Raw genomic sequence first — 24,438 nt, 5'->3', positions numbered from 1 at the left:
AAAAGACGCCCACCAGCGTTCCAGGTCTCTGTCTGACAGGCCTACTTGAGGTGCGGGGTCTCCCCCAATGTGCGCTAATTTAAAGCTGTCCTCATGTCATTGACTTCCTGATGGACTGCTCTGCTGCGTGACAGACATGAGGAAAACTCCATATCAAAACCTTCTTTCTCAAAGGGATGAGGGGGTTGAAAGAGTGGGAGGGAGAGCATCCTCTAGTCTGGGATCACTGTGTGTGACTGACGTTCTTTTATGCATCATCCAACAACCTCGTGAGCGGCGTGGATATATAAGCTGAAGCCCACCTGCTCTACAATAAGGACTCCAGACCTCTGCCAGCTGACCTCAGACTGCTACCAAAGTTCAGGGTAAGGAGCTGCTCTTTGGGGTTAAATTATTGGTAAAATTATTCTTACAGCCTGACAAATGAATGGTAATAAATGCAAGATAATGAATATAACATAGGTTTGTGTTTAGCTATTATTTTATGATAGGTATGCCACTTACCACCTCATAATAGGGTGAATATTTATAATATGACACTAAATATGCTAGGATATTTCTATAACATTGCTTATAAATTATAACTACAGTTAGCCTATGACCTTATAATGGTAATCATAGTATTTCCAAGTAAGTGCAATAGGCTATGTATAAAATATTCCTGTATGGACTTTTAATAAAGTATACATTATTAATATAGTAAGTAATTAATATTTTTTTAGCCATATTCCTTTGGGGCACTTTTTCAAAAGTTTATTCAGTTTATTCAAAAGTGAAATTGAATTGATTTTCCCCGGTGACTAACTGTCTTTTTTCAGTGCTCCTCAAACGGTGTGTGATACTTTACTGACCAGCGTCCCTCCGTCCTCCGTAGTCCCCGTAGCGACCTCACAGCATGCTGCCCGGCAGAGCGGCTGACGTCCGGCTCTGCGTCCTCACGAGCCGCTGGGTGCCCGCAGCTCTCGCGCTGCTCCTCCTCCTCTCCTTCAGCCTCAGCAGCGCTCACAGCACCACGGTGGAGCACGACTTCCACATCGTTCACAATGTCGACAACAGAAGTAAGACTGGATTTTATGACACAATTTCTTCACTTTTCTGTTTCCTGTTTGTGTTGAAGTAGTTGAGGTAGATTTAAGAGGCTAAAAGTTACGAGAACAGACAAATGAAACAATGGTAGCCTAACATTTTTTCAGCATGTTCCAGCTTTTCTCTTGGTTTGTTTCTTTTTTAATTTGTGGTGAGTTCAAGTCTTTACTTTACTTAGTTACTTTATGGTATGTCTTTGTACATAAGAATTTATGCTAAGACACTTGAAAATTATCCTTCCACTTTAAAACTGATATCTTTAAGATTTTACTTCCAAAAAATGAAACTCTGAATCCAGGGTTTATTAATTAATCCCAGTGTAAGTCATTTGTTGCCCATCCATTTAATTAAGCTCAAAATTTGTGACACGTTAATTTGTGCTACTACAGCTCATCATGAATTCTTCTTTTTGTATTATTCTGACACTGTGCTGTATAAAACCTTTTGATTATTATTGTATTCATGTATGCATCATAGCTACATTTTAATGTATTTATTAATATATTTTGAATGATTTCCTTATTATTCCACAGAGGTTAAAGAGTCCATGTTTTTTTGCTGTAATTTGCTTTTTTGTTTTACAATGAGACGGTCACACCCAGTAAATAAATGTGTTTTAAAGTATTCATATGAAAGACTCAAATAAGACTTATATTGAATATACTAGTTGTGTAAAATCACCTATCCTTATTTAATCAATATTTGGAAAGTTAAGGAAGGTTAAATATATGGGAAAACAGGCTAATTATTTTTTCATGTAGTTCCTGAATGCATCAAATCTGCTAAGAAAATGGTCACTTAGACTATGGCACAAGAAACTCTCTGAACACTAAAAAATACCCTTTGAACTGAAACTTTCTTGAAAAATAGAATTCTGTTAGCACTACAAAATTAATCATTGAAGTTGAAGCGTTATAAAATCATTCTCTTTTCTGTTGTAATCTCATACTTTGATTGAAATAATCACTGCCGCTGGTGTGCTTCTGTGGCGTCCAGGTCCAGAGATAGACCCATTCTGGTACGTTGGGCGTGGGGTGAGACCCATCGGGCGCTTCGGTAAAAGGCACAGCAGCATGGGCAGCGGGGGGATGCAGCCTGTCGTCAGGACGTTGGGGCTGCTACTCAACAGCCTCAGAAACAAGGAGGACCTCGGGAATGAGCTGGATGTGGAGGAAGGGGATTGGTTACCATGACAGCGTGTCCTCATCCCTTCATTCACAAACTCCAAGTGTCCTCATTTTTTTTTCTATGATTGGATGTATGCTCTAGCTCTTATGTATTTCTTTATGATGGGATTGGATCCTTGATGAAATCACTCTCTAGCTGTATCTGTACATATAAATGCATTATATATTGATTAATAAACCGATGTTGTGATTATATCTGTGCCTGTCACCTTCCTGTAATTCCAGGTTGCCAACAAACATTTTTTTTTACAAACAAAAAAAAGCTTTAAGTTTGCAAATTTTATTCATTTCATTAAATATTTTTTCTCGGAGTACTGTGGCACATAGAGAATCTGTATTTTTTGCTTGTTTATATTTTCCCCAACATGTCATATGGATTGCAACAAACGATTGCACATTAAAGTGAATGGCCCGCCTGTGGAGCTGTGCACAGTGAGCCTCATTCACACTGGATTTAAACAGGAACAAATATAGGAACTGTTTTTAGCTTTGTGTGAATCTCATCGTCTCTGAGTATTTGGGACACAGTTCCAGTAGTAAATTCGACTTCCTGTGTGAATCCAGCCCTACAAGTTCGGACAATTATACACAGCCTCTTGCACACAACACTGAAAGATTGATCAACTATGATTGGGCAATACACACATTATTCTATATTGTATCCATCTTTTCACACATATACATATATTAACAAATTGTGATGAGATAATATTTTCTTCTTACGTTAGAAAAATACAGGACACTGATGATTGGACCCTTGTGGCTGTGCTTCTCATGGGAAATTTTACATCAATTTTGATAAAACCAGAAACATGCTTTTATACATCAACACCTCTGGAGAACAAGATTGACAAAAGTACAGGATCAATGTGCAAAAACCAGAGATGTGAAAGGCTGGGATGAAAAGGTCACTAATAGAAGGGGCAGAGCATTCATACAGAAAAGCATCACACCTTTCAGTTCAAGCAGTCCATCAGGGTATCAGAGTCTTACGTGACACATGTATACATGGCTTACTGAGATTCAGAGTAATGTAAGTTGTCACAGAGTAAAGAAATAAACCCAAAAATGAAAGGCAGTATTCTCAAATCGAGTGTTTAAGGAGTACAAATACCGTATGAATCGTACTCGCCGCTCCAAAAAGTGCCTGCTGTCATGTGTGTTTTTGCAACATTTACCATCATTATTGGCAGAATATCAAATGGTAAATGCAGGCTCACACGGAAAGCACTTTGAATCACCACACGTGAGAGAGTCTGATTGGACTGACTGAGGAGGGCTCCTGTTAGGAGAGAATAAAGCCTTAAATTTGCAATAATACTTATTTCAGTGGTATTGCATAAAAACGTTCAGTTAAGTACAAAAATAAATTGCTTGTAACAAAATCATGGTTTCATGGCATTTGTTATATAGCCTGACAGGCTTCTTTATGTAAAAATCCTTACTACATTTTCTTAATGCAACACAAAAGTTCGAACATGACCCAGCAAAGGGGTCAATACTTTTTCTTCAAATAAAAGGCCACAATGTTTGAAAGTAAACGAAGAAAACGACAGAGAGGAAGAAAATGACTTTGGGCTGAAGAATACTGCACGAGGGAAGGCCGTCACAGCAAACTTGACTGTCAAACCTATGGGTATTTATGTCGAGCTGAGTTTGTGTGACATTCTGACGTTGGCATTTTACTATTAATCAATCATTACAGTTTGCATTTATTTAAGGATTAGTTGGACATTTTGGGAAATACACTTTTTAACTTTCTTGCTGAGAGAGAGACTGGAAAAGTGAAACCATTCATGTCTGAACAGTTCATCCCTGTGTTCTAGGGTCCTGGTTTTAGATTAATAAGGGCTCTTCACAGTTAAAAAGTTGAATGGTAACAACACGTTCAGCCACTGTGGTGATATCAATGTCTAAAGTCAAGAACATTTTAGGGCATAGGTTTCAGGGAGTATAACATCTGTAGTTTGTAGATGGGAAATTGAAAAATTGACCCAGAAAAACATTTAAAAAATGTTTGGCCCAAAGAAAAATATAGCCAAGAACATAAAACCATTGGATAAGTCTCCTTCTAGGGTCATATTAAGACATTTTTTGAGCTTGGGAACATAGGACCCTGGGAGCCTTGATATACTTCTGCTACGTAATTCTTCCCAATAAAGCACCGCCTCATCCCACCTCCATGTGCTGTGATTGGCAAGTACTCCTTCCCTAAAAGTCTCCATAGCTTACAGCTAGGTAGCTTATTCAGAGCCATGGACTGATTTCAACCGAGAGCACACTGCGTTGTTGTTTGGTATATAAGCCCACATAGACTAATTGTTTTAGAACCAAACCAAGATCTTTACTAAACCAACCCAAGTAGTGTTTGAGCTCAAGTCAAAATAAAATTACCATTTTACAATGTTAACAAATGACTTGGTTTGGTTCAGGCACCAACACTACTTGGTAAGGTTAAGGTACTAAAAGTGTATGCTAAAGTTTGAAAAAAGATCATGGTTTAGTATCTGGCCCACCACCAGCAGGGATAGGCAAGGGGGTCGTGTGCAGGGCAGCAGGCAAAGGTGGGGTGTGCTGGGTTGCTATTGCCAGACATCGCAATCTGGTTCTGGGAGGTTTTGAGGTTTTGAGGTATGCCTGAACCCAACACATCCTCTGAAGAGTAGGCAGGCTTTAAAGATCACCTAATTTAAAGATCAACAGTACCCAAAGCCTCAGCCACATCCTTAAAGGAGATCACTGAGGTATTCAAGTAGCTTCATCAGTGGCAGGGAGCCAGGTGTGTAACAGATTTGTTGAAGGATGCTGATGAATGTGAACTTTGTTGGGATGTCTTGGCTGACTCAGTTTTAAATGGATTTCTGGTTCAGTGCCTGTGGAGTGGCAGAGCGGTTGGTGGTTCCCATTTCTAAAAAGGGGCACCAGAAGGTGGGCCCCATTTATCCGGGTAACTATCGGAGTACTCAGCTACCTGTGGAAAGTTTATTCCAGGATGCTCGATAGGAGATTCTGGCCAATCGTCCAACTTCTAATACAGGAGGAACAAGCAGATCCATACTGGCTGATGAACAGCTCTGAACCCTTGCTGACCTCAGAATTGCATCTCTGCTTTTTGCAGATGATGAGGTTCTGTTAGCTTTATCAAGCATTGAGGTGTTCTGCAGCCAAGTGTGAAGCAGTCGGGCTGAAAATCAGCACCTCCAAGTTTAAGGCCATGGTTATCTGCCAGAAATAATATCTTGCTCCTTTCTTGCTGGAGTGACTTACTGCCCTAAGCAAAGGAGTTCAAGTATCCTGGGGTCGTGTTTACGAGTGAGGGTAAAATGGATTGTGAGATTAACAGATGGGTTGATGCAGCTTTAGCAGTAATGTGAGCGTTATAGCAAACCATCGTGGTGAGGAGGGTGCTTACCCAGTATGCAAAGCTTAACATTTACCTGTTGACCTACATTCCAGCCCTTACCTACAATCATGTGCTCTAGTGATTCAAATAAACTAGACTGTGGATACAAGCATTCAAATGATTTCCTCTGCAGGGTGGCTGGGCTCAGTCTTAGAGATATAGGGTAAGAATCCCCAGGTAGACCCTGAGCTTGATGAACAGATTATATTGCATATCATTGGGTCTTGGAACACCTTGGGATCCACCAGGAGAAGCTAAAAAGCGTTGCTTTGAAGAAGGTTATCTGGGCTAACTTACTTAACCTGCTGCCACTGCGACATGGCCCTGGATAAAGTATGAAGATTGATGGATGATGGTTTGGGATGAAGTACTCAGTCATCATGGACTGTTTCTCCCAGTATACCAAAAGTGGTCTCCTGGGCCAAAGTTCTGTATTTGACTTTCCAAGCCAATCACAGCACAGACGGAGTAGGCAGAGCAATATGCCCCGCCACTGCCAGAGGCTGACTAGTTTAAGACTGCAATAAGAGGGAAAAGGAAAGCCCACCTTTTTGTAAGATTTATTAATGTTATTTTGATGCGAGGTGCTGATAGGCATTATTTTCACCTTTTGGAAAAGAGCCAGGCTAGCTGTAGCTCATTTCAGTTTAAGCTAAAGGCATATTTACCCTACAGATATGACAGTGGTATCGATCCACTACTCTAACTCTTAGCAAAAATAACGTATATTTCCCAAAATCTCAACGTTTTTAACAATTTTTTTTGGCTGTTTTAAGATGACAACAAAATTTCCCAAGTGTGCTTTGGGTTCCATTTTTGCCATTTAGCAAATTTAGAGTCAGAAAGGATGGACAAAACCTTTATGGCCCTGATACTTTATGAATCTTAACACTATTTTCTGGCAAGTGCATGATATTTTTTAAATGGTTATACTGTTAAAAGATGTTACAATCATTCCAAAAATAAGGATTACCATCTGATAGCTGTGTGTGTATGTGTGTGTGTGTGTGTGTGTGTGTGTGTGTGTGTGTGTGTGAATATGGACAATCATCCAAAAAAGCTCGGAAGGGGCTTTTACTATGATACGATTCCTCATGACGTTTCATTTGGTGTGAAGAGAAGATGCAGTATAAAACACGGCTCAGCCTCTTTTTGGGACACTGAATCACAGAAAGTTTCACATGATTAATCCACATCTTCATTGTACAGTAAATCACAATACTCTTGCAAACAGATAGAAAAAGGAGATGACGGTTATTTTTGTCTGTACAGATATTCTTTTCTGTTGGGCCATGAGGAGTGATTGCAGATTTTAAGGCAGAGACGTTGACTGTCGAGTCATCCTTGCTTCATGTAATGTGCGTGGTGAGCTTGAGAAAATGAAGGGTAAAGTGGAAATAGCCTGTCATGTCCTCTGTGGGGCATTTGACTGATGTGGTACCGTGCCTGGCTGAGAGCTTAGTGCTTGGTGGGTCACACAGGGCAGGTGTTGGCCCCTGCTTGGCCTGGAGTTGGAGGCGGACACTGGGTCAAGGCACTGGATGAGAGGGCCCCCATGTCCCTGGGGCTCTGAAGTGGCCCTGAGGGACTCGTTGTGCTGCTGACCGTCGCTATGGCCGAAACGCTTTCACCTGCTGCTCTGGCTCCAACTTTTCTGCATTGCAAAAAAACACAAAGCATTAAGAGAGACAGCATTTTAAAAAGAAACATATGATGGCAGCTGACTTGTCTTTCCAGCCATAGATTTACAGCATACTGTACGGTGGACCTGGAATCAATGATATGATTACATGTCTTGGTCACTGATTTTAGCCCATTGTCCTGCTCTGCTGTCTGCCTGGAGCTGTGCTAAAAAAGCCAGCGTTAATCAGAACTATTGTGAGGATGCTGGTGAAGAAAAAAAGAGACAAAAACGAAAATAAAGAAGGCCCCAACAGAAAAAAAGGCCATTCAGTGACATGAAAAGGAACAGACTTCTTGTTGGTTGATAAAACAGCCTTATCCTCCTGTACTGTGTGTGTTTCCATTCTGTGGCTTTACATCTAATGGAGCTTTTCAGTTCCTTATTCCCTTTTTCTAGCAGACGTATTCATTTTTACATCCATTCAGCTGCCAATCTCTTCTTTTGGGACAAAGCGCAAATGTGTGATGTGTTAACTAAAGGTGAATAAAAGTGTTCCCTCAGCTCTGTCCCACTCCCCAGCTGTCTTTGTTTCACACTAACACATCCACATAAAGTGCATACTAGGCTTTTAAGCAGTGTTTGTGGTTATGAGAGTATAACATGTTGTATACGATGTAAGTCAGTGCAGATTAGGAAGCTCATTTCAATTTTACTTAACCTACTGATGACTGATAGGTAGAGAGGGATGCGCAGTGGGTCCAGTCATAACAGCAGCGAATATATTCAACAGTTTGAATCTTAGATTAAAATACAGAGCTTCCTTTTTCTGCTTTCAGTACATATCACATATTCTGTTATTTGGTCCATGCTGAAAAAACGAGTTTTCTTTTTGTGTAGTTAAAATAGTTCTGTACCTTTAAGTGGAGGGGCTGGAAGCTTCCTCCTTTGATGGCGTGATGAGTCCAGGGTTTGGGGCTGTAATCACAATATTTGTATTATTCACTCCATACAATAAAAAAGAAAAGAAATTAACTTCACGCTGCCATATGTTGTCACTGTTTCACTTCTGGTATCAAGGAAGTCGTTTTAATTAATGTCAATCCACAAAATCTCAAAAACATAGCTTTAATTTGCCATGTTTTAATGCATTATACGTCTTCATAACATACTAATTCTTAAACATGTTAGCGTACACAATCAGAAAAAGATATATATATATATATATATATATATATATACATGGCTGTGTGGGAGAGTTGTTAAGGAACCTACAAGAGCTGTGAGTTACCTTAGCCTTTGGCTTGAACTTGGAGAAGCGATTGCAGGCGGTCACATTCAACCCAGCTGTTTTCAGAGCTGATATCCTGGACTCAATGTTCGATATCTTTAATGGAGAAACAGACTTCAAATTTTACTTTTGTTCATGTAAAACTTACTTACATTTGTGGTCCAGGTAAAATAATATTACAATTGAGTTAGGAGAAAGATCCTAGGGGCTGTTATAAGAGCATTTACCTGTAGTTCAGACTGCTGAACCTGAGCAGCCGCAGTAGCCACCTGGTCCTCCAGAAAGGCCAGCTCTGTGTCTGTGGTGCCACTGTTAATACCACGGGCACAATGCTCCAGATCCCCCAGAGCCCCCTCAAGCCCGTACACAGCACCAGCAGCCAGGTAAACCTGCGCAGAAAAGAAGAGCCACACATTTAGCTCCCAACAAGACTGAACCTCCATGACCTTTTCTTAAAGGCTGTTGGGCTAAGCTTACGTTCTCCTCCATCTTGGTCAGCCTCTGGTCCAGCCTGCGGGCCTCTGCACTGCTGGAGACGGGAGACGCGCACGTGGGCTCAGACGGGGTGATGCTCTCGCCTCCCGCCTCACCGATCAGCTCCTCTGTGGCGTTCAAAACCTTCAGCACCTCTGTAGTGATGCTGCAGAGAGAGGCCGCCGAATACTTCTGCTTCATTTGAAGACACACACAGACACACACATACATAGTACAGTCAGTTGTCTACATGATACACCCTAAAAGGCTTAGGTTTTTTCATACATGTGTACTTAAGCTGCAATGCTGTGTAAAAGGACATTGCACACGTGACTAATACACACATATTTGTCACCTTTTCCACGTTGCCTGTTTTGTGCATAACTGCATGTGCATGTCCTCGTAAGAGCAATGAGAAGGCGCAAAACAAAGAACTGGAGGTGAGATATGCAGCGGTGAGGAAGGAGGAGGTGGAAAGGAAGCAAAGAAGGTCTGAACACAAAGCCGTGGGAGTGATTGATCCTTTATTTTTTAGATCTTTGAATGGTTAAAGGATGTTGCAGTGAATAGAAAACCCCTTATTACTGTGCCGGTGGAGCTAAGGAAGCAGGGTTTTAATCAGCTCTTCTTTCTCAACACGGGTAACGTACAAGGTTGTATGTCTGTTATAGGCAATACCTAAAATAGTATGTGAACTTGCTAATGAAATATCATCTGTTCTGACCTTTCAGTTAACAAACAGGTATAATTGGTGCATGAGATTTCCAAAAAGGTGACCAAAAATAGTGATAAATGTCAAAGGCTCAGTTAATTAATGTTGGAGTGGATGGACAAATCCATTGGTGGAGATCTAGCACTAAAATATCAAGATGCTTTAAAAAGATAAATAATTAAAAAAACATGTTAGTCACTGTGTAAACTGTCAGTGTCTTGATTAACTGGAGCAGCTCGTTCATCCAAATTCAAGCTTGTTTCCAAATTCAGACTGTCTGGGACAAATATTAATTCAATGGGGAAAGCTGTTACATTTTTTTCCCTGACTAGATAAAACATTCAGCAAGAAAAGGAAAGGGTGGTGAAGAGAGACAGATGTTATTCAATAATGAATGAATCACTGGCTGAAGCTTTGATCAGTGGGATCGGAGGCGTATCGATCCGTCTTTCGCCCAGAAACACAGCACGGCAGTCTGAAAGGTAGAGTGTCAGCTGGTAGGAATGAGAAGGAGATGAGGGGCAATGATTTTGTCGATACAGGATACAGTAAAAGGTGAGATATGAAAGGCAGAAAACCAAACCTCTTATCTTTTTAAAAAAAACAACATCATTCAGAGATCTTAAAAAGACAGAGAAAGCAAGGCTATTGACTTTCTTTGGTCGATAGAAAAATGGATGTTTGGTGAGAGTCCACTCGAAAGAACTAGGCCATCACCATGCAGATCAAACAGTCTGACACGCATGCACATGTTACTGCTATTATTGTAGCTTGTATAAAAAACTGTCTTCCATATAAGGATAATAAAATAAAGCACGTAAGGAAAACATGAGCTGCCGGAATATAAGTGTAGTTCTGTGGGTTCCACTTATATTAGGTTCTATTATGTGAGTTCTGGATATAAAATTGTTTATCTAGGTTGAAAAAGGCAGTTATGATGATTTAACCCAGGTTGACGATGTGCAGGGAGGGGGACAGGAAGGAGGTATTGATGGGTAGGCAGACGTTGTAAGTGGTTTAGGTGAGGAAAAAGGGATGGATGATCATCATGTCTGATTTATCAGAGCTTAGTTAAAGTACAGTAGAATAGAATTGTAAGTAAAGACCTTGGCAACATATGATGTTGCTAATGGGGAGCATGTAGAGGACAAACAGGAGAGGACCAAGTATTGAACCCTGAGGGACGCCTTGGGACAGTCAAATGGGGGAGGAGTTGCAGTTTTGGATTCTGATAAACTGGTTACTTGATTGTGAGATATTATTTCAGTAAGGAGATGTCTGTGATCATGTTTGTGTGCTGAAGTTGGCAGCAAGCATGATTGCTACTAAGTGCAATTTTTGAACGCTACTAGAATGTCTGTAGACTCCAACATACTATATACCTGCACATGGGGTCACTTCAAGCATCCATGTTCAAGTAAATACGCACGTCCACCCTTACTTTTAAATATTTTTCTAATCTAATGTCAGTGTTATATTTTAAAGACTTTGAATATCTATTGCCACAATTTTAGTGATCTGGATGCTTCTACAAATGTTTTAATTAGATTTCAATACAAAATAAATAGTGCAGATTCAAAAACATTACAGTTATCGTCACATTTTCCCTCATTCACATCCAACTGAGACGTCATGGACTAAGGGAGCCTTGATAACCAACAAAAATAGATCTTAGTAATACATGTTTCATACAAATTGTAAGAGACAAGCATTACTCACACAGGAGCCCTTATAATGAGCCCGGGTAATGACCAGCATTGACCCACACGTCTCACATGGAAAACTACCACGGGAGCTGAGCTCATGAGTGCATGTGTGTGTGTTTTATGTGTCCGTCTATCTGACTGTGTGTGGGTTTTGACTTGTCCATGTGTTTACTATACAAAAAAATCAATGCTGTAACAATGCTGTATTTGACCTGAAGAATTGTAGATTTTCTGAATTTTGGAGATCTAGAACATAGCTGTGTCCTTGTTTTAACATTTCAGTACGTCAAATATATTTTTTCACACATGCTTTCTGTATTTCGTATATAAGGAATCAATGAGTTTTTACAGAGGTAAATTTAAAAAGCTCAATTATTTGATATGTGCAGTGCATTGTGACATATTGTGACATAACTGTCCATCAACAGCCCACTGAAGCTTGATCAAGCATACTGCATAATGATATAAGGTATACATTTTATAGTTAAGCAATATCACATGAGAGGGAGTGATGTTGTACTGACTGTCATCACGGCTGTGATTTGGTCGTAGTTGCGAGGCCACAGGCTGAATGCCGCAAATAATCACAGCTGTGCTGATATTCAGTATAACATCACAACCTAAAGTGCGATATTGCTTTTATACAACAGTTATACAAGCAGCAAATATTAGTAAAAAGTAACAATCAACAACAGATTATTTTTTGCTCCACCAACTCAACTAGTTCCACAACTTAACTGAAACTGGACTTTTGTTGCCAAGCAACCCAAACATTCTTCTGCACTCCGTGTCTACAGGTTACCACAGATCAGATACGTTTTAATCTATCATCAACCAGTGAATAAGATTCTGCTGTGTGATTCAGAGGTACCAGCTTGATTAATGTAGACATACACGGTCGGCTGTAGTGTTAATTAACAGTATTCAGAACACCTGGCTGAGGCGGAGTGATACACAGAGTGAAAAGTCCCAATGATGTTATACTGTATATCAGCACTCATGGAATGCCTCTTATCCAATCAGATTACTTGGTTCGAACTAACTGCTGTATAATTATCCATCCATCCAGCCAATATCTATGCCGCTCATCCTGTTCAGCGTCGCGGGAGGCTGGAGCCTATCCCAGCCGTCATTGGGCGAGGGGCGGGGTACACCCTTGACTGATCACCAGTCAATCACAGGGCTGACACACAGAGACAGACAACCTTTCACACTCACACCCACACCTACGGGCAATTTAGAGTCACCAGTTAACCTGACAAGCATGTCTTTGGACTGTGGGAGACCATGCAACCCTCACACAGAAAAGCCCACTTCGTCCGAACCGGGGATCGAACTAGGAACCTTCTAGCTGTGAGACGACAGCCGACAACCTTTATATGAAGAAAGTGGGCCTGTTGCTGTTTTTCTGACCTTTTGAGGCTTTTATTAATAAAAGAAAATGACATTGCAGCATTTCTGTGATGGATGTCTTCTAGTATGACTGCAAAAAAGTGTGTGCTTCCCAACAGGAAAATGTGCTGCGTATGTTTAGACAGAGGTAACACTTTCCGCTCCTACAAGCTACCAGCTGTGAAAGCTTGAATCGAGAACAAGTGACATTCAAATCACGCACGACACATCCTGTGCTTTTAAACAAGATGTAAATGCACGTGTTTTAAGGCATGTTTAAGGTGTTTTATGTGTGCATGCAGCAGGAGTAGATATTAGTACGGTGTCCTAAAGCTAGGCACAAGACATCACAGGATTAGCTCGCTTTCCAGCTGATATCTCACCTGCTGTAAGAGAGAGGAGAGCAACTGAAGCCTCTGCTGTTGCTCCAAGTCATTCTGCCCCTCCTGACAGACACACACATTCACAAAGAAACACACAAGCCACAAAAGAGAAAGAAGGGAAGCACAGAGGAAAAGGGAAAACACAGGATGAGGGACAGAGAAGGACAGCAGTGATAGTCACATAAGTACAAGGACAGGAGAGGAAGATGAGAGGATGAAGACATCACATCCAAAGCAGGGGAGTGTTAAAAGCAGCGGACACAAATCAATCTGCACTTTCTTCCAACTTCCTTACCTGGTTGTCTGACAGCACCCCCTCCTGGGAGGAAGGTGTAATAGCAGGCGAACTCGCGCTGGATCCACTCCTCCGTGCTCCTCCTTTCTGCTCCGCTTCCTTCTCCGCATCTCGTCTGTGTTGCCTCTTACTTTGTCTGCTCTGCTCTCGTTTGTCTCCTCTCTTCTGCTCCTGCTCGTCGAACTTCTCCTTCAAACTTTCCACTCTTTTCTCTAACCTCCTCTCCCTCGCTCGCCCTTCTTCTCTCACTGAGGAACTCTTTATTAGTCTGCCTCTCTTCGCGTCTTGTCCGTTCACTTGGACTGCTTCACTTGCCTTCTCCCTCTCCTTCATGCTACTCCTCTCTCTTAATCTCTCAAGAACCCTCTGCCTTTCTCTGTCTGTGTCTCTCGGCCTCGTCTTCTCTCTCTGTCTGTCACTTTCTTTATCTATCTGTTTGTCCCCTGGCCGCTTTGCGCTCTCCTCCTCCGATGAGCTGCTGTCTTTGCTGTTGGCACGGCTGACCAGCTCGCTGAGTCTGGATCGTAGCTCCTCTTCCAGAGGGTCTACGGTTCCGGGGCTGCTGGGCGAGTGCCGGGACCCCGGAGCCAGAGGAGGGCTGAGCGCTGCTGAATTTTGGACCACGGTGTTAAAGTCTTCTGGCTCGGGTGTCGTGGCATCTAATTTGAAGGCCTCCGGTGCAGCTGTGGCCATTGGCATGCTGTCAGGGACTGACTGTTCCTCACTTAAACCTCTCTTCAGAAGGGCGTTGAGAAGAAACCCACCGTTCTCCTTGAGGGAGGAGATAAAGAGACAAAGATACAGAAAAGAAAGTGACAAAAATCAGATAAATGTCAACCAGAAATGCTCATTATTTAGCAAAAAACACTAACAACCAACAGATAAGGCCTGTGTAATGCATCATCACACACAGGATTGTTATTTGCTGCCTCCCAATGGGGAAGCAGTATTTTACAGCACTGTAAAAGCAGTGGAAGTGCAGGTGTGATAGTCTACCTGCACTAATGGGTAGATAGATTGCGCCTGAGTCTGGCTTCCAGGCCTGCTCCGCTCTGACGACGACTCTCTCTTGCTTTTCCTGCGTCGCCGTGACCTTCTGATCATGTCACTCTGCCTCTCCTCGGCCTCGCTGCTGTCTCCCATCACCTGGGAAGAGGTGTAAAAAATACATACATTAACTGAAGCACAGTTTGAAGCAGCTTAAGTTGTGTATTTTTATTAAATCATTCACCTTGGGGTTAAAGTTCACATCCAGAGCCTCTGAGTGGACAGGATACGGAGTGAAGTTCTGCTGGAGGTGCTGTTGGTAGAGCTGGTGATGAGGGTGCAGGTGTGTGTCCGCCGGTCCTTTCTTCTTAACGTGGTTGTGAGACGGTTTGCGAGGACATGCGGACAGAACCGACGACGCCTCTGAGTCCGAGTTGAGAGTCTCTGTGTTGGTGAACTGGCCGGAGGACGGGGAGGTGACGGGAAGGTGCTGCGTGTACGTCCACTCCGGGTCGTGCTGCGAGTCCGTGTAGTAAGTATCATCGGACAGTTTGCGGCGGAACTGTCGCAGAGCTACGCCCCAGCAGCCTTCGTCCCCCTCCTCAGAGTCGGATCCCATCTCGTCATAGGCCGAGACGACGCCGGACTCTTTTTCCAACACGCTGAACACCAGACTCTTCCTCTTGGTGAGGAGGCTGGGTCGAGACAGCTGTGAGGTGTGCAGGGCGATCCAGTTACCGTCCGGGCTGTGGAGCACTGAGGACGCACCTGGGAGAGCATGGACAGACGGCAGGAGGTTTAGAAACCAAACTCTTATTATTTATATTACTTATTTACTTACTTATTTATATTACTTTATACACCTGTACTTTTTATAGAGGCTGAGCGACCTGTTCGTTTGAAATGTTTTTGAAATATTTTTAGGGGCAATGCTTTAAGAGTGCAGGATTAATTCAGCAACACCCTATTAACTTTAATTAAAGAATAAAATCCATTTTAAAGTTAGATTGATCGTTGTACGGAGCATGGACAGTGGAATTAGTTTCTTTAGCCATAACTTCCTAAACCAATGACTTGGTTATGTACTGACATTTAAGACTTTTCTCTAAACTTTTCATTATTTTTGTCATAAAAAACTTTTATCCATTATATTTCGAAACCAGAATTCAAGCAAATATTCTCCACAAGTTAGAGGACTACATTTTACACATGGGTCTGTGTGTGACTGAGTGAGTGACTGAGTGAGTGACGGTACTTTCAGAGCCGTGGAGAGAGAGAGTTGCGACATTGCAATGGTGGATCATGGAGCATATTGGACCTCCACTGACGCGACTCTCTGTCTATACGGGTCTGGATACTCGGGGAGTAGGCGGGGCTGCTCCTCCGCTGCTTGTCCGCTTTCCTCACCTACGTCTGCAGCGCACACCTGCTTTCAAACACGTTGTCATCGGCCTCATAAAGAGAGTCCTTCTAACACATTGCCCACAAAAGCGCACATTGACCTGATGCGGTCAGCCACATACTAGGCTCTGACCTTGTTATGTGTCTGCAATTATGTGTGCGCCCTCCACTAGTGGTGAGGGCGCTCATCTATAAGTTGACGCATCATGTAAAAGGACGAGACACATCCGATAGCATCAATGACCGCAGGCTCATCAGAGTAGATTGCATCTGCAACCTTATAGTTAAAATTACGGACATTAAAGCCAATGCATAATGTTTTTCAGATGTTTTTGCAATAAAATTTCAAGCAGCTGTGAAAACTCACTTATATTTATAAATATGGATTTATTTTGGAGAAAGACGTCTGCATGTCTGACAAAACTGCACACGTATTCTCCAAGTGAACTTAGTATGTTGGAGGACAGGTTGCAGGACAAGTTATAGCAACTTAAACAAACTAAAAAATTCTTATTTAATGTTAGAACATAATCTTTATTTTATATGCCTTTATCTTTCTGTAAACAATACATAAATACATATTACTACATGAAACAGACAATTTCAATATAAACAACTGCTGGAATGGAGATGCTGTGTGTGTGAGAAACAAAGAAGTTGAACATGAACTAAAACCAACAAAGGCGAGTGTTGAAGTATCGCTCTGATGTAAACACAACAATGACTAGGAGTGAAAATGTTCCATTATTATATGTGCATTTATTTAAAACAACATTTATTGTGCAAGATGATTTTTGATATGGGCAAAAGTTAGAATACTAGCCATTTAAACTGGATGTGTGATATTTACTGGAGTTGTCCAGGCGGTCGACGCTCCTCCAGGTCGGCAGAGACGTGGCTTTGCCCTCCCTCTTCAGAGAAGCGTAATCCTGCAAGCTGCCACCCGCTCCCGCTCCCCCCTCTTCTGGTCCCTTCTCCGGGGAGTCGTCACTGAGGAGGGAGAACGCTGAGCGGGACCGCTGCAGACAGAGGGGCACACAGAAACATTTATTGTTTTTGCTCTTAAGAATTTGGCTTTGTTCACTTGAGTCTAATCAGGCCCTTCAGCTCCAGACAGATTATAGCTGCTTGTACAGAGACAGCAGCATGTTGGCCAGGAACGGTCGCATATAATATCCACATATCGTAATTACATAACATAAAGGGAAGCACTTTGTCCATCTGGCTGATCTTACTGCTGTCCTGGCAGAGAACAAGTGTCTGTGAGGACACTTTCTCACCAGCAGGTGGAGCTAGAAAACAACTTAATAACAGGGCAGACAGCAGAGGCTCTGTGTGTCTCGCTTTATTTATGTTTGTGTGTGCGTATGAGGGAGATCTTTTGCAAGTGCTTCTATAAATAACCATAAAATATCTTTATAATGAAAGAAATGCAAGAAAAAGTTTAGACATTTTTCAAGTCCTGCCATTGACAAGGGACTACTTTATCTTAAGGACGAAGTTTTGCACTAAGATTAGTCGGTAATATTCCTACTGTTTGTGGACATGCACGTAAACTTGATCTTAATTCAACATCCAAGAGAGAAAGCTAACATCGGTGCATGCTTTTCAAGTCAGCCAGAACTATTAGGAAAGAATAAGAGAGGAAAACACACTAATGCTTCCAATGGGTGGGATTCATCACTGAGATTACCTCGAGGATCAGTGTTAAGGCAGCACATTTCCATACTCTGTGTCTTAGCGAGTGTGTTTGCAGAGAGCTGATAAACACAGCCCATCCCACGGTGGGCCGAGCATTTGAGAACGATCCGCTCGTATTTCACGGGACTTTGATCTTTCCTGAGTGAAACAGCGGGAAACAGAACGGTGAGGCCCGGGGAGAGCGAGCTTTGATGCTTCACTCACACACGGGACGATGACAAATCTGCAGGAGTCCCTGCTGACTGGTAGTACTACCACTGCCAGGTGTGTGTGCTTTGCTGATATGTGTGTGTGTGTGTATTATATATCCCTATGTGTCTGAGCTGCCTGTGGGTTTGTTCACATTTGCAACACTTATAATGCTTGTTTTTTGCCTATACTTAAGGGGAAATCCAGTGTAAAGCCCTTAATACAGTGGAAAAGGAGCTATTAGCCATGCATCTATGGGCCTTTTTTGTTGCTTGGTGGTCTTTTTTCCCTTTATGCACAATAAAATACTGACACATACTCAACAGGAAGAATTTTCTGCTAAATTAGACACTTTAAAATGTATGTTTTACGTTTGCACATGGGTCCAGAACAGCATCAAATATTTCTAACCATCCATTATCTATACAACTTATCCTGTTCAGGGTCGCGGAAGGCTGGAGCCGATCCCAGGTGTCATTTGGGTGAGAGGCGGGGTTACACCCTGGACTGATCACCAGTCAATCACAGGGCTGACACATAGAGACAGACAACCTTTCACGCTTACTCTCACAGGCAATTTAGAGTCCAAAGTTGATCTATTAAGCATGTCATTCTTTCCCATACATGCATGAGAAGAACAAACTCCACACAGAAAGGCCCACTTCATCCCGACCGGGGTTCGAACTATTTTTTGGAGATTACCTTAGTCCTGCAAATATTATGACTTCAAGGAGAAGTTCTGTATTTTTTAAACCTGGGCCCTATTTTTTTACAAATTTGGGTGTCGGAATGACTCATAGGAACAATCGGTCCGGTAGATGTCCACCACTGTAGCCGCGATACGGCCGCAATGGCTGCAACATAATCCCCTCGGGCAATTAGGCCATCAAACTACGTCCACTAAAAGTGCTTGTTTTTACCTCTGACAGGCTCAGATTGTAACTCCAGGCGTCCGACAGCATTACGGAAATGATCCCTACAAAGATCGTCCTTTTTTAAAGAGTACAGTAAGATCCTTTTTGTGTAACCAGAAACAGAAGTCTCGCTCAAGGAGAAGTCCTGCTCTGAAATCACATGGGTGGTGAGGTGTTACCTGGACAGGATGGTGGAAACGTTGGAGTTGGAGAGATACTTTGGTACAGATTGTTGTGTTGGTGGATAGAAAGCACAGGTCAGTGTATTTGTTTTATCCTCCTCTGCCTGTTGCCCCTCTCTCTCCCTCTCCTCGTTCTCTCTTCCATTTCTATAAGCTCTTCGTCCGTACACTCTGGCTCAAATAAACAGGGACGGCCATTGAATTCAAATGCCTCATCTTCACCGTCATCAGGCAAATATTTAGCCATGGCTTTTGAAATATATTCTTGCTGGCAGTCCTCCATGTAAACAAATCCTCCCTCCAACTCTAACTCACGTTTCCGACGTCCTGTTCCGGTAACATCTCACCAGCCACAGGATTTCAGAGCGAGACTTCTGTTTCTGGTTTCTACTTCTACTCTTTAAAAAAAGGACGATCTTTGTAGGGATCATTTCCTTAATGTTGTCGGACACCTGTCGTAACAATCTGAGCCTGTCAGTTCCAAGCACAAGACAACAACAACAAGCAATTTTAGTGGACGTACTTTGATCGGGCGCAATGTTGCAGCCATTGCAGCCGTATCGCGGCTACGGCGGAGGCCATCTATTGGGCCGATTCCAAAAGTTTTTGTTCTCATGAGTCAATTCGACACACACATTTGTAAAAATAGGGCCCAGGTTTAAAAATACCAAACTTCTCCTTTAATACAAGAAAGTGTCAAGAATTTCAAGCAAGGTAGACCCCTTACTTTCAATACAACATCTACAAGACGCACAGAGCACATCAAGCAAATAAAGAGACCCACGCACACAACCACACATGCTAAATGGAACCACCTCGTCTACACATATGTGACCGATGCAGACACAACTTTTCTCACACAGACAATGGCTGGTCCACCCAGAGGAACACATACCAGAACAGAGACAGAGGAACATTATACTGTATGCGCTGTGAAACAGAGCGAGAGAAACCTAAACCACCCTTCTTTAAACACACAACGCAAAATAGAAGACGAATTCCCACAGCCAGGCCACGCTGACAGGACAGTTTTGTTTAGACTCTTCTACAAATGTTAGACATCTTTCAGAGTTTTCACAGCTTGAGCGGCGGCGGCGACTGACCCAGAGGGTGTAGGAGTTCCTCAGGGTGTCCCCCTGTCCTTGAGAAGAAGTTTGAGTCTGAGACGGAGAGGAGAGTTCACCGGCGGGCATCAGGGACGAAGGCTGCGGCCAGACAAAGTCATACTCTGTCTGCATCTCTGAACGCTTCCTCCTCTGGATGATCTGTGGAGGAGAGAGAGGACGGTATCTTTATTATTGCACATGGGAAAATTAATATGCAATCCCGTGAAAGCATTTAATGTTTACACTCGGGTATGAATAATTTGTGCAATGAAACTTTAAAGCCAGTAGTCCAGTCTCAATTAAGAAATGTTAATTAAAGGTGCAACTACACACTCTGTCTGCACTAACTATCTATGCAAATTACAGGACATGGTTATAATTAAAGCAGCTCTCATTTGAATTTTAATTCCAGCTAAAATGAGATATTTAAAGAGTTTCAAACAGTGCTGTAATCCCAATTTCAAGAGAGGAAAAGATGTTTAATTTTCTGTCCTTCTGTCATCCCTCTGGTGATATATCAATACACATGCTGCTGTTTGACTTTATAATAGTCTGTCAGTCAAACAGTATAAATAACGACCTGCATAAAAACCCTAAACGCTTCAAAATGCAACGGAAAAGTAAACATGCAGGAAATAGGATGAACTTTTCCTGAACCTACTTTTTGTACAATAGTTGTTGCAAGTTCCTCTATGAGCTCCTCTTTGTGGTCCCGCAGATACCGAGCCTCATTCTGCTTCTCCTGCGCACACACACACACAAACACACACATTATATATTCTGCTCAAAGCGACCACGACTGCATCCAACTGATAGTGAGACCAAAAGGGAGGCCACAGGAGAGGAGAGGAGAAGGATGCCGTGATACAGAGAGCTGAGGGATGGAGCAGAGGAAAGATGGATGTCTCACCAAGCTGTCACTGAACTCCTCCGCCTTCGCGATGGCCTCCTCTATCGCCTCCTCGGCAACGCGCAGGGCGACTGTGAGCGTCTCGGCCATGCTGTGTCCTGATGTGGCACACGAGACACACAGAGAGACTTCAGTGTTATAACGGACTTCTAACAATCTGCACGCTTCATCCCCAAAGTAACACACCTTCCCACGCCTACATTTAACTCACACTCTCATGCAATGGTTCCTGACCTGGGGGTCACAACCTCTGACAGGTCACAAGGTAGATCTCAGGGGTCAGAGGATCATTCATTGGAGATTTAAAGTTGACACTAGTTCATTTGAGTCTGCATAACTGTAAGAAAGGCTGAATAAAGCATTGTGTAAAGCAGTGGATCTCAGGAAGAACCCCACTGTCATCACTCCAGTAGTGATTAATGGACAGGCCGTAAGGACCTCGAGGCTGTACAAGTATCTCGGCACATTGTGGATGACAAGCTGACCTTTGAGCCTCAGGCGGATGCTGTCTGCAGAAAAGTCCGTCAACGAATGTACTTTTATCACAAGCTGCCGCAAGTGTTTTTATAAAAGTGTTTTAGTCTCTTAAATCTGGTCTGACGTTCTCTTTTATCAGCTTTTATCACTTCATTTAAAAAGCAGAAACAGGCGGCTGGGCATCGTCAGCATCGCAGGTACAACTCACTGACTGTTTTGATTGACGTGTTTAAACTCAGAACTCTTAAAAAGGCCCAGTCAGTCCTGGATGACCCAAACCATCAGCTGTACAAGGAGTTCTTGTTGCTCCCGTCTGGCCGCAGATGCCTGCCACCGTCATGCAGGACAAACAGACTGAAGAACCCCTTTGGCACAGGGCTGACACATAGACACAGACAACCATTCTTGCTCACACTCAGACCTACGGGCAAGTTAACCTGACATAGAAATGTAGAATCTGTAGGCAGGGACGTGGAGTTTAGAGACGGCAAGTGTTCTGGTTTCAGTTTGTAGTCCAAGTAATATTGACCAATCATGTATGAACAGTCCGTGAGGAGAGCAAAAGCACATCCTGGCTCCCATCAGCGTCATCTGACACGATTTAGCTTCTTATTATTCCCTATAAACAGACATCTGCATGCTAACAGCTAACAATCCGTTCTAGATCTAAAATTAAACTCTGGATAAATTCCCTTGACGCTGTGTCACGAGAGCCGTTCAGTGTTCAGATTTCCCGACTTCCTCCTCAGGTCCTCTTGAGGACAGACCCTACAAAGCTTCGTTTTCTATAATCTACATCATCATGATGAAATTTCTGCAAAGGTAAGACCTGTTAATCAGACTATAGCCAATAGGATCCAAGACTGCCAATAAATGTAACGAGCATGTCTTTGGACTGTGGGAGGAAGCCAGAGTGCTGAGAGGGAACCCACGAATGCACGGGGAGAACATGCAGACTCCACACAGGAGGGCCCCTGGACCCAGGAACCTTCTAGCTGTGAGGCGACAGCGCTAACTACTGCACTGCTGTGCAGCCCTGTAGCCAGAATACAAGTTGAAATTTGAATTTATTCTGTAAAATACAACCACCAACAAGTAGGAATGTAAAGAAAAAAGAAAATTAAAGGCAACGGCCCGACAAAACAGGACATTAGCATACAATGCAATTCAATGCAATCTTTACTCTGCATACAAGGCTGAGTAAAGATTTCCCATTTGGATTGTATAGTGTAATGAAAACACAGACCACACACACACACACGCACACACACAGTGTTTGTTTGTTAGTTTCTCAAGAGCTGCCATTATCTTATAGCGACCTTGATCATGGCATAAACTAGTCATAATTACTGGCAAACAAATGAAATCAGCCTCATCATTAGGCGGGGGCTATTTAGATGTGTGTATATTCATTTGTGTATAAGGTCGTATTATGTGTACAGTAAATGGAGCGCATGTGTGCGTCCTAATGTTTTTTCTTTAGTGTGTAAGAGGCTATCATCTGTGTGCATCTTAATGTGTTTGCAGTTTAATGATGTAAACAGGGCTGTTACTTTAGCGCTGTGTAGCGCTGATGTAGCCCTCCCCACACACATGCAACGGCCTCTGTTTGTTAAGGCAACAATTAATAAGCAATAAACATAAAAGCTCGACCTTTTAAGAAAATGGAAAAAGGGAGGAACGTTGAAAAAAATCAATACGGCAAATGACGAGAAGCAACTGTAGAGTGGAAACGATAATGTCGATCGTAATTGTGTCTGAAATTACCCGTCCGCTCTGCCACAAACCCCGCCGCCCGCTCATTACAACATCTCTCACCTTCACTCTGTCTGTAGAAGGCGGAGTCGCTGCCGCAGATGCTGCCATCGTTGTCGTTGCCGGTGCTTCCCTCGTGAACGCTGCTTTCTGAAGAGAGAGGAAGGAGAGAGAAAATGAAGCCTTCAAACTGTCGCAGAAATGCAAATATTCCCCTCATAACATACCATATTCTACACTGCTGCCACTTTTAAAGTAGGTTACACTGCGCACAATGCCACTAAACCCCCTTTTTGTACTCCTGTCAATTGTATTCCCAACTCCATTTGTCATCTTGTCAATTGCACTCTTTTGTTTCTTCTGCTTTTCCCTATTGTGCATAAAGAAGAAGAACAAAATGACAGTTCAAAGAAAATAACTGGTGCTTATCAGAGGCAAATTCTCCGTGCACATGTACCATTGGGTTGTATGTTTTCTGTACAGCACATTCAGGCCAAGTCTCAAGAGTTAGAGCTATATTTGTGCAAGTTTCTTTCTCAAACTAAATCCTACAGCAAAGGGAGACTCGGGTGACCCAAAATGGAAACTTTGTGATTATAATTCTCAGACGAGTCTGCATGAAAAGCCGTGCAAGGCCCAGAGAAGGTGTAGTGCTTACAACATCCCCGCCTTCAAAAGCACATATTCCCTCTGAGGCCCATTAACTCCTGTTAGACATCTCTCCTGTGCTTCCCGTTTATCGTGGCCTGCTCATCAGCTGTAAAAACAGAGAGTATAAATTCACATGGAGCTTATTAAGAAGACAAACTGTCAGACAGGACAGGAGAGGGATTTGCCAGAGCGACAAGGTGGAATATAAAGCCACTGTTCAGCCACAGGAGCACCCTGGCTGCAGCTCTACCTCTGGACGTCACTTTTATTCATTCTCATCCGCTAACCGAAGCCAAAACAAAAACCAAACCCAGAAATTCCTCGGTCCTTGGCTGCGCTCCTTTCTCTGACATAAATCTTGTCGACAGTGTCCTGTTGCCGCTCCTGATGGGACAGGCTGCAGTTTCTGGCTGAATGCACGCAGACAGCCGAGCGCCTGCCGTGGGTTTGGTGCGAGTCCGGATTCAGGGAGCCAGAGCTGTCACCGATCTCTGCCACAGCACGCTGCAACACCGCCAGGAATACCGCCATCACTCTCCTACACCACAATGTGTCCTATTGAAGCAGAGAGGCACCTCCAAAGTGCAAATCGTACAAAAACATATATTTGGGATA

The 24,438-nt window shown here is 42.8% G+C and overlaps 2 protein-coding genes across 2 annotated transcripts in view; one reads left to right on the top strand and one right to left on the bottom strand.

The window, feature by feature from the left end:
• The first annotated feature begins 895 nt into the window (after positions 1 to 895).
• prlh2 (prolactin releasing hormone 2) lies at positions 896 to 2,430 on the top strand. Its single transcript, XM_069667787.1, has 2 exons — positions 896 to 1,058; positions 2,083 to 2,430. The coding sequence occupies exons 1-2, from the start codon at positions 896 to 898 to the stop codon at positions 2,277 to 2,279; spliced, it is 360 nt and encodes a 119-aa protein (XP_069523888.1). The 3' UTR covers positions 2,280 to 2,430.
• A 4,831-nt stretch (positions 2,431 to 7,261) lies between these two features.
• Positions 7,262 to 24,438, bottom strand: part of myripb (myosin VIIA and Rab interacting protein b) — a 121,270-nt gene continuing 104,093 nt past the window's right edge. Inside the window, exons 4-17 of the mRNA XM_069667547.1 lie at positions 23,236 to 23,322; positions 20,941 to 21,038; positions 20,692 to 20,772; positions 20,028 to 20,189; positions 16,789 to 16,957; positions 14,782 to 15,305; positions 14,547 to 14,696; positions 13,551 to 14,321; positions 13,256 to 13,318; positions 9,066 to 9,257; positions 8,816 to 8,977; positions 8,589 to 8,684; positions 8,215 to 8,275; positions 7,262 to 7,330 (exon numbers count right to left, since the gene is read on the bottom strand). Coding sequence (XP_069523648.1) covers positions 7,287 to 7,330; positions 8,215 to 8,275; positions 8,589 to 8,684; positions 8,816 to 8,977; positions 9,066 to 9,257; positions 13,256 to 13,318; positions 13,551 to 14,321; positions 14,547 to 14,696; positions 14,782 to 15,305; positions 16,789 to 16,957; positions 20,028 to 20,189; positions 20,692 to 20,772; positions 20,941 to 21,038; positions 23,236 to 23,322 — 2,660 coding nt within the window. The 3' untranslated portion in view covers positions 7,262 to 7,286. The remainder of the gene's footprint in view (positions 7,331 to 8,214; positions 8,276 to 8,588; positions 8,685 to 8,815; positions 8,978 to 9,065; positions 9,258 to 13,255; positions 13,319 to 13,550; positions 14,322 to 14,546; positions 14,697 to 14,781; positions 15,306 to 16,788; positions 16,958 to 20,027; positions 20,190 to 20,691; positions 20,773 to 20,940; positions 21,039 to 23,235; positions 23,323 to 24,438) is intronic.

The sequence above is a fragment of the Semicossyphus pulcher genome, unplaced genomic scaffold (genome assembly GCF_022749685.1).
Source record: "Semicossyphus pulcher isolate SPU_LCO1_2020_fin unplaced genomic scaffold, fSemPul1.0.p SCAF_18, whole genome shotgun sequence".
Taxonomy (NCBI): Eukaryota; Metazoa; Chordata; class Actinopteri; order Labriformes; family Labridae; genus Semicossyphus; species Semicossyphus pulcher.
The sequence above is the reverse complement of the archived record's forward strand: the minus strand, read 5'-3'. Positions and strand labels throughout refer to the sequence as shown.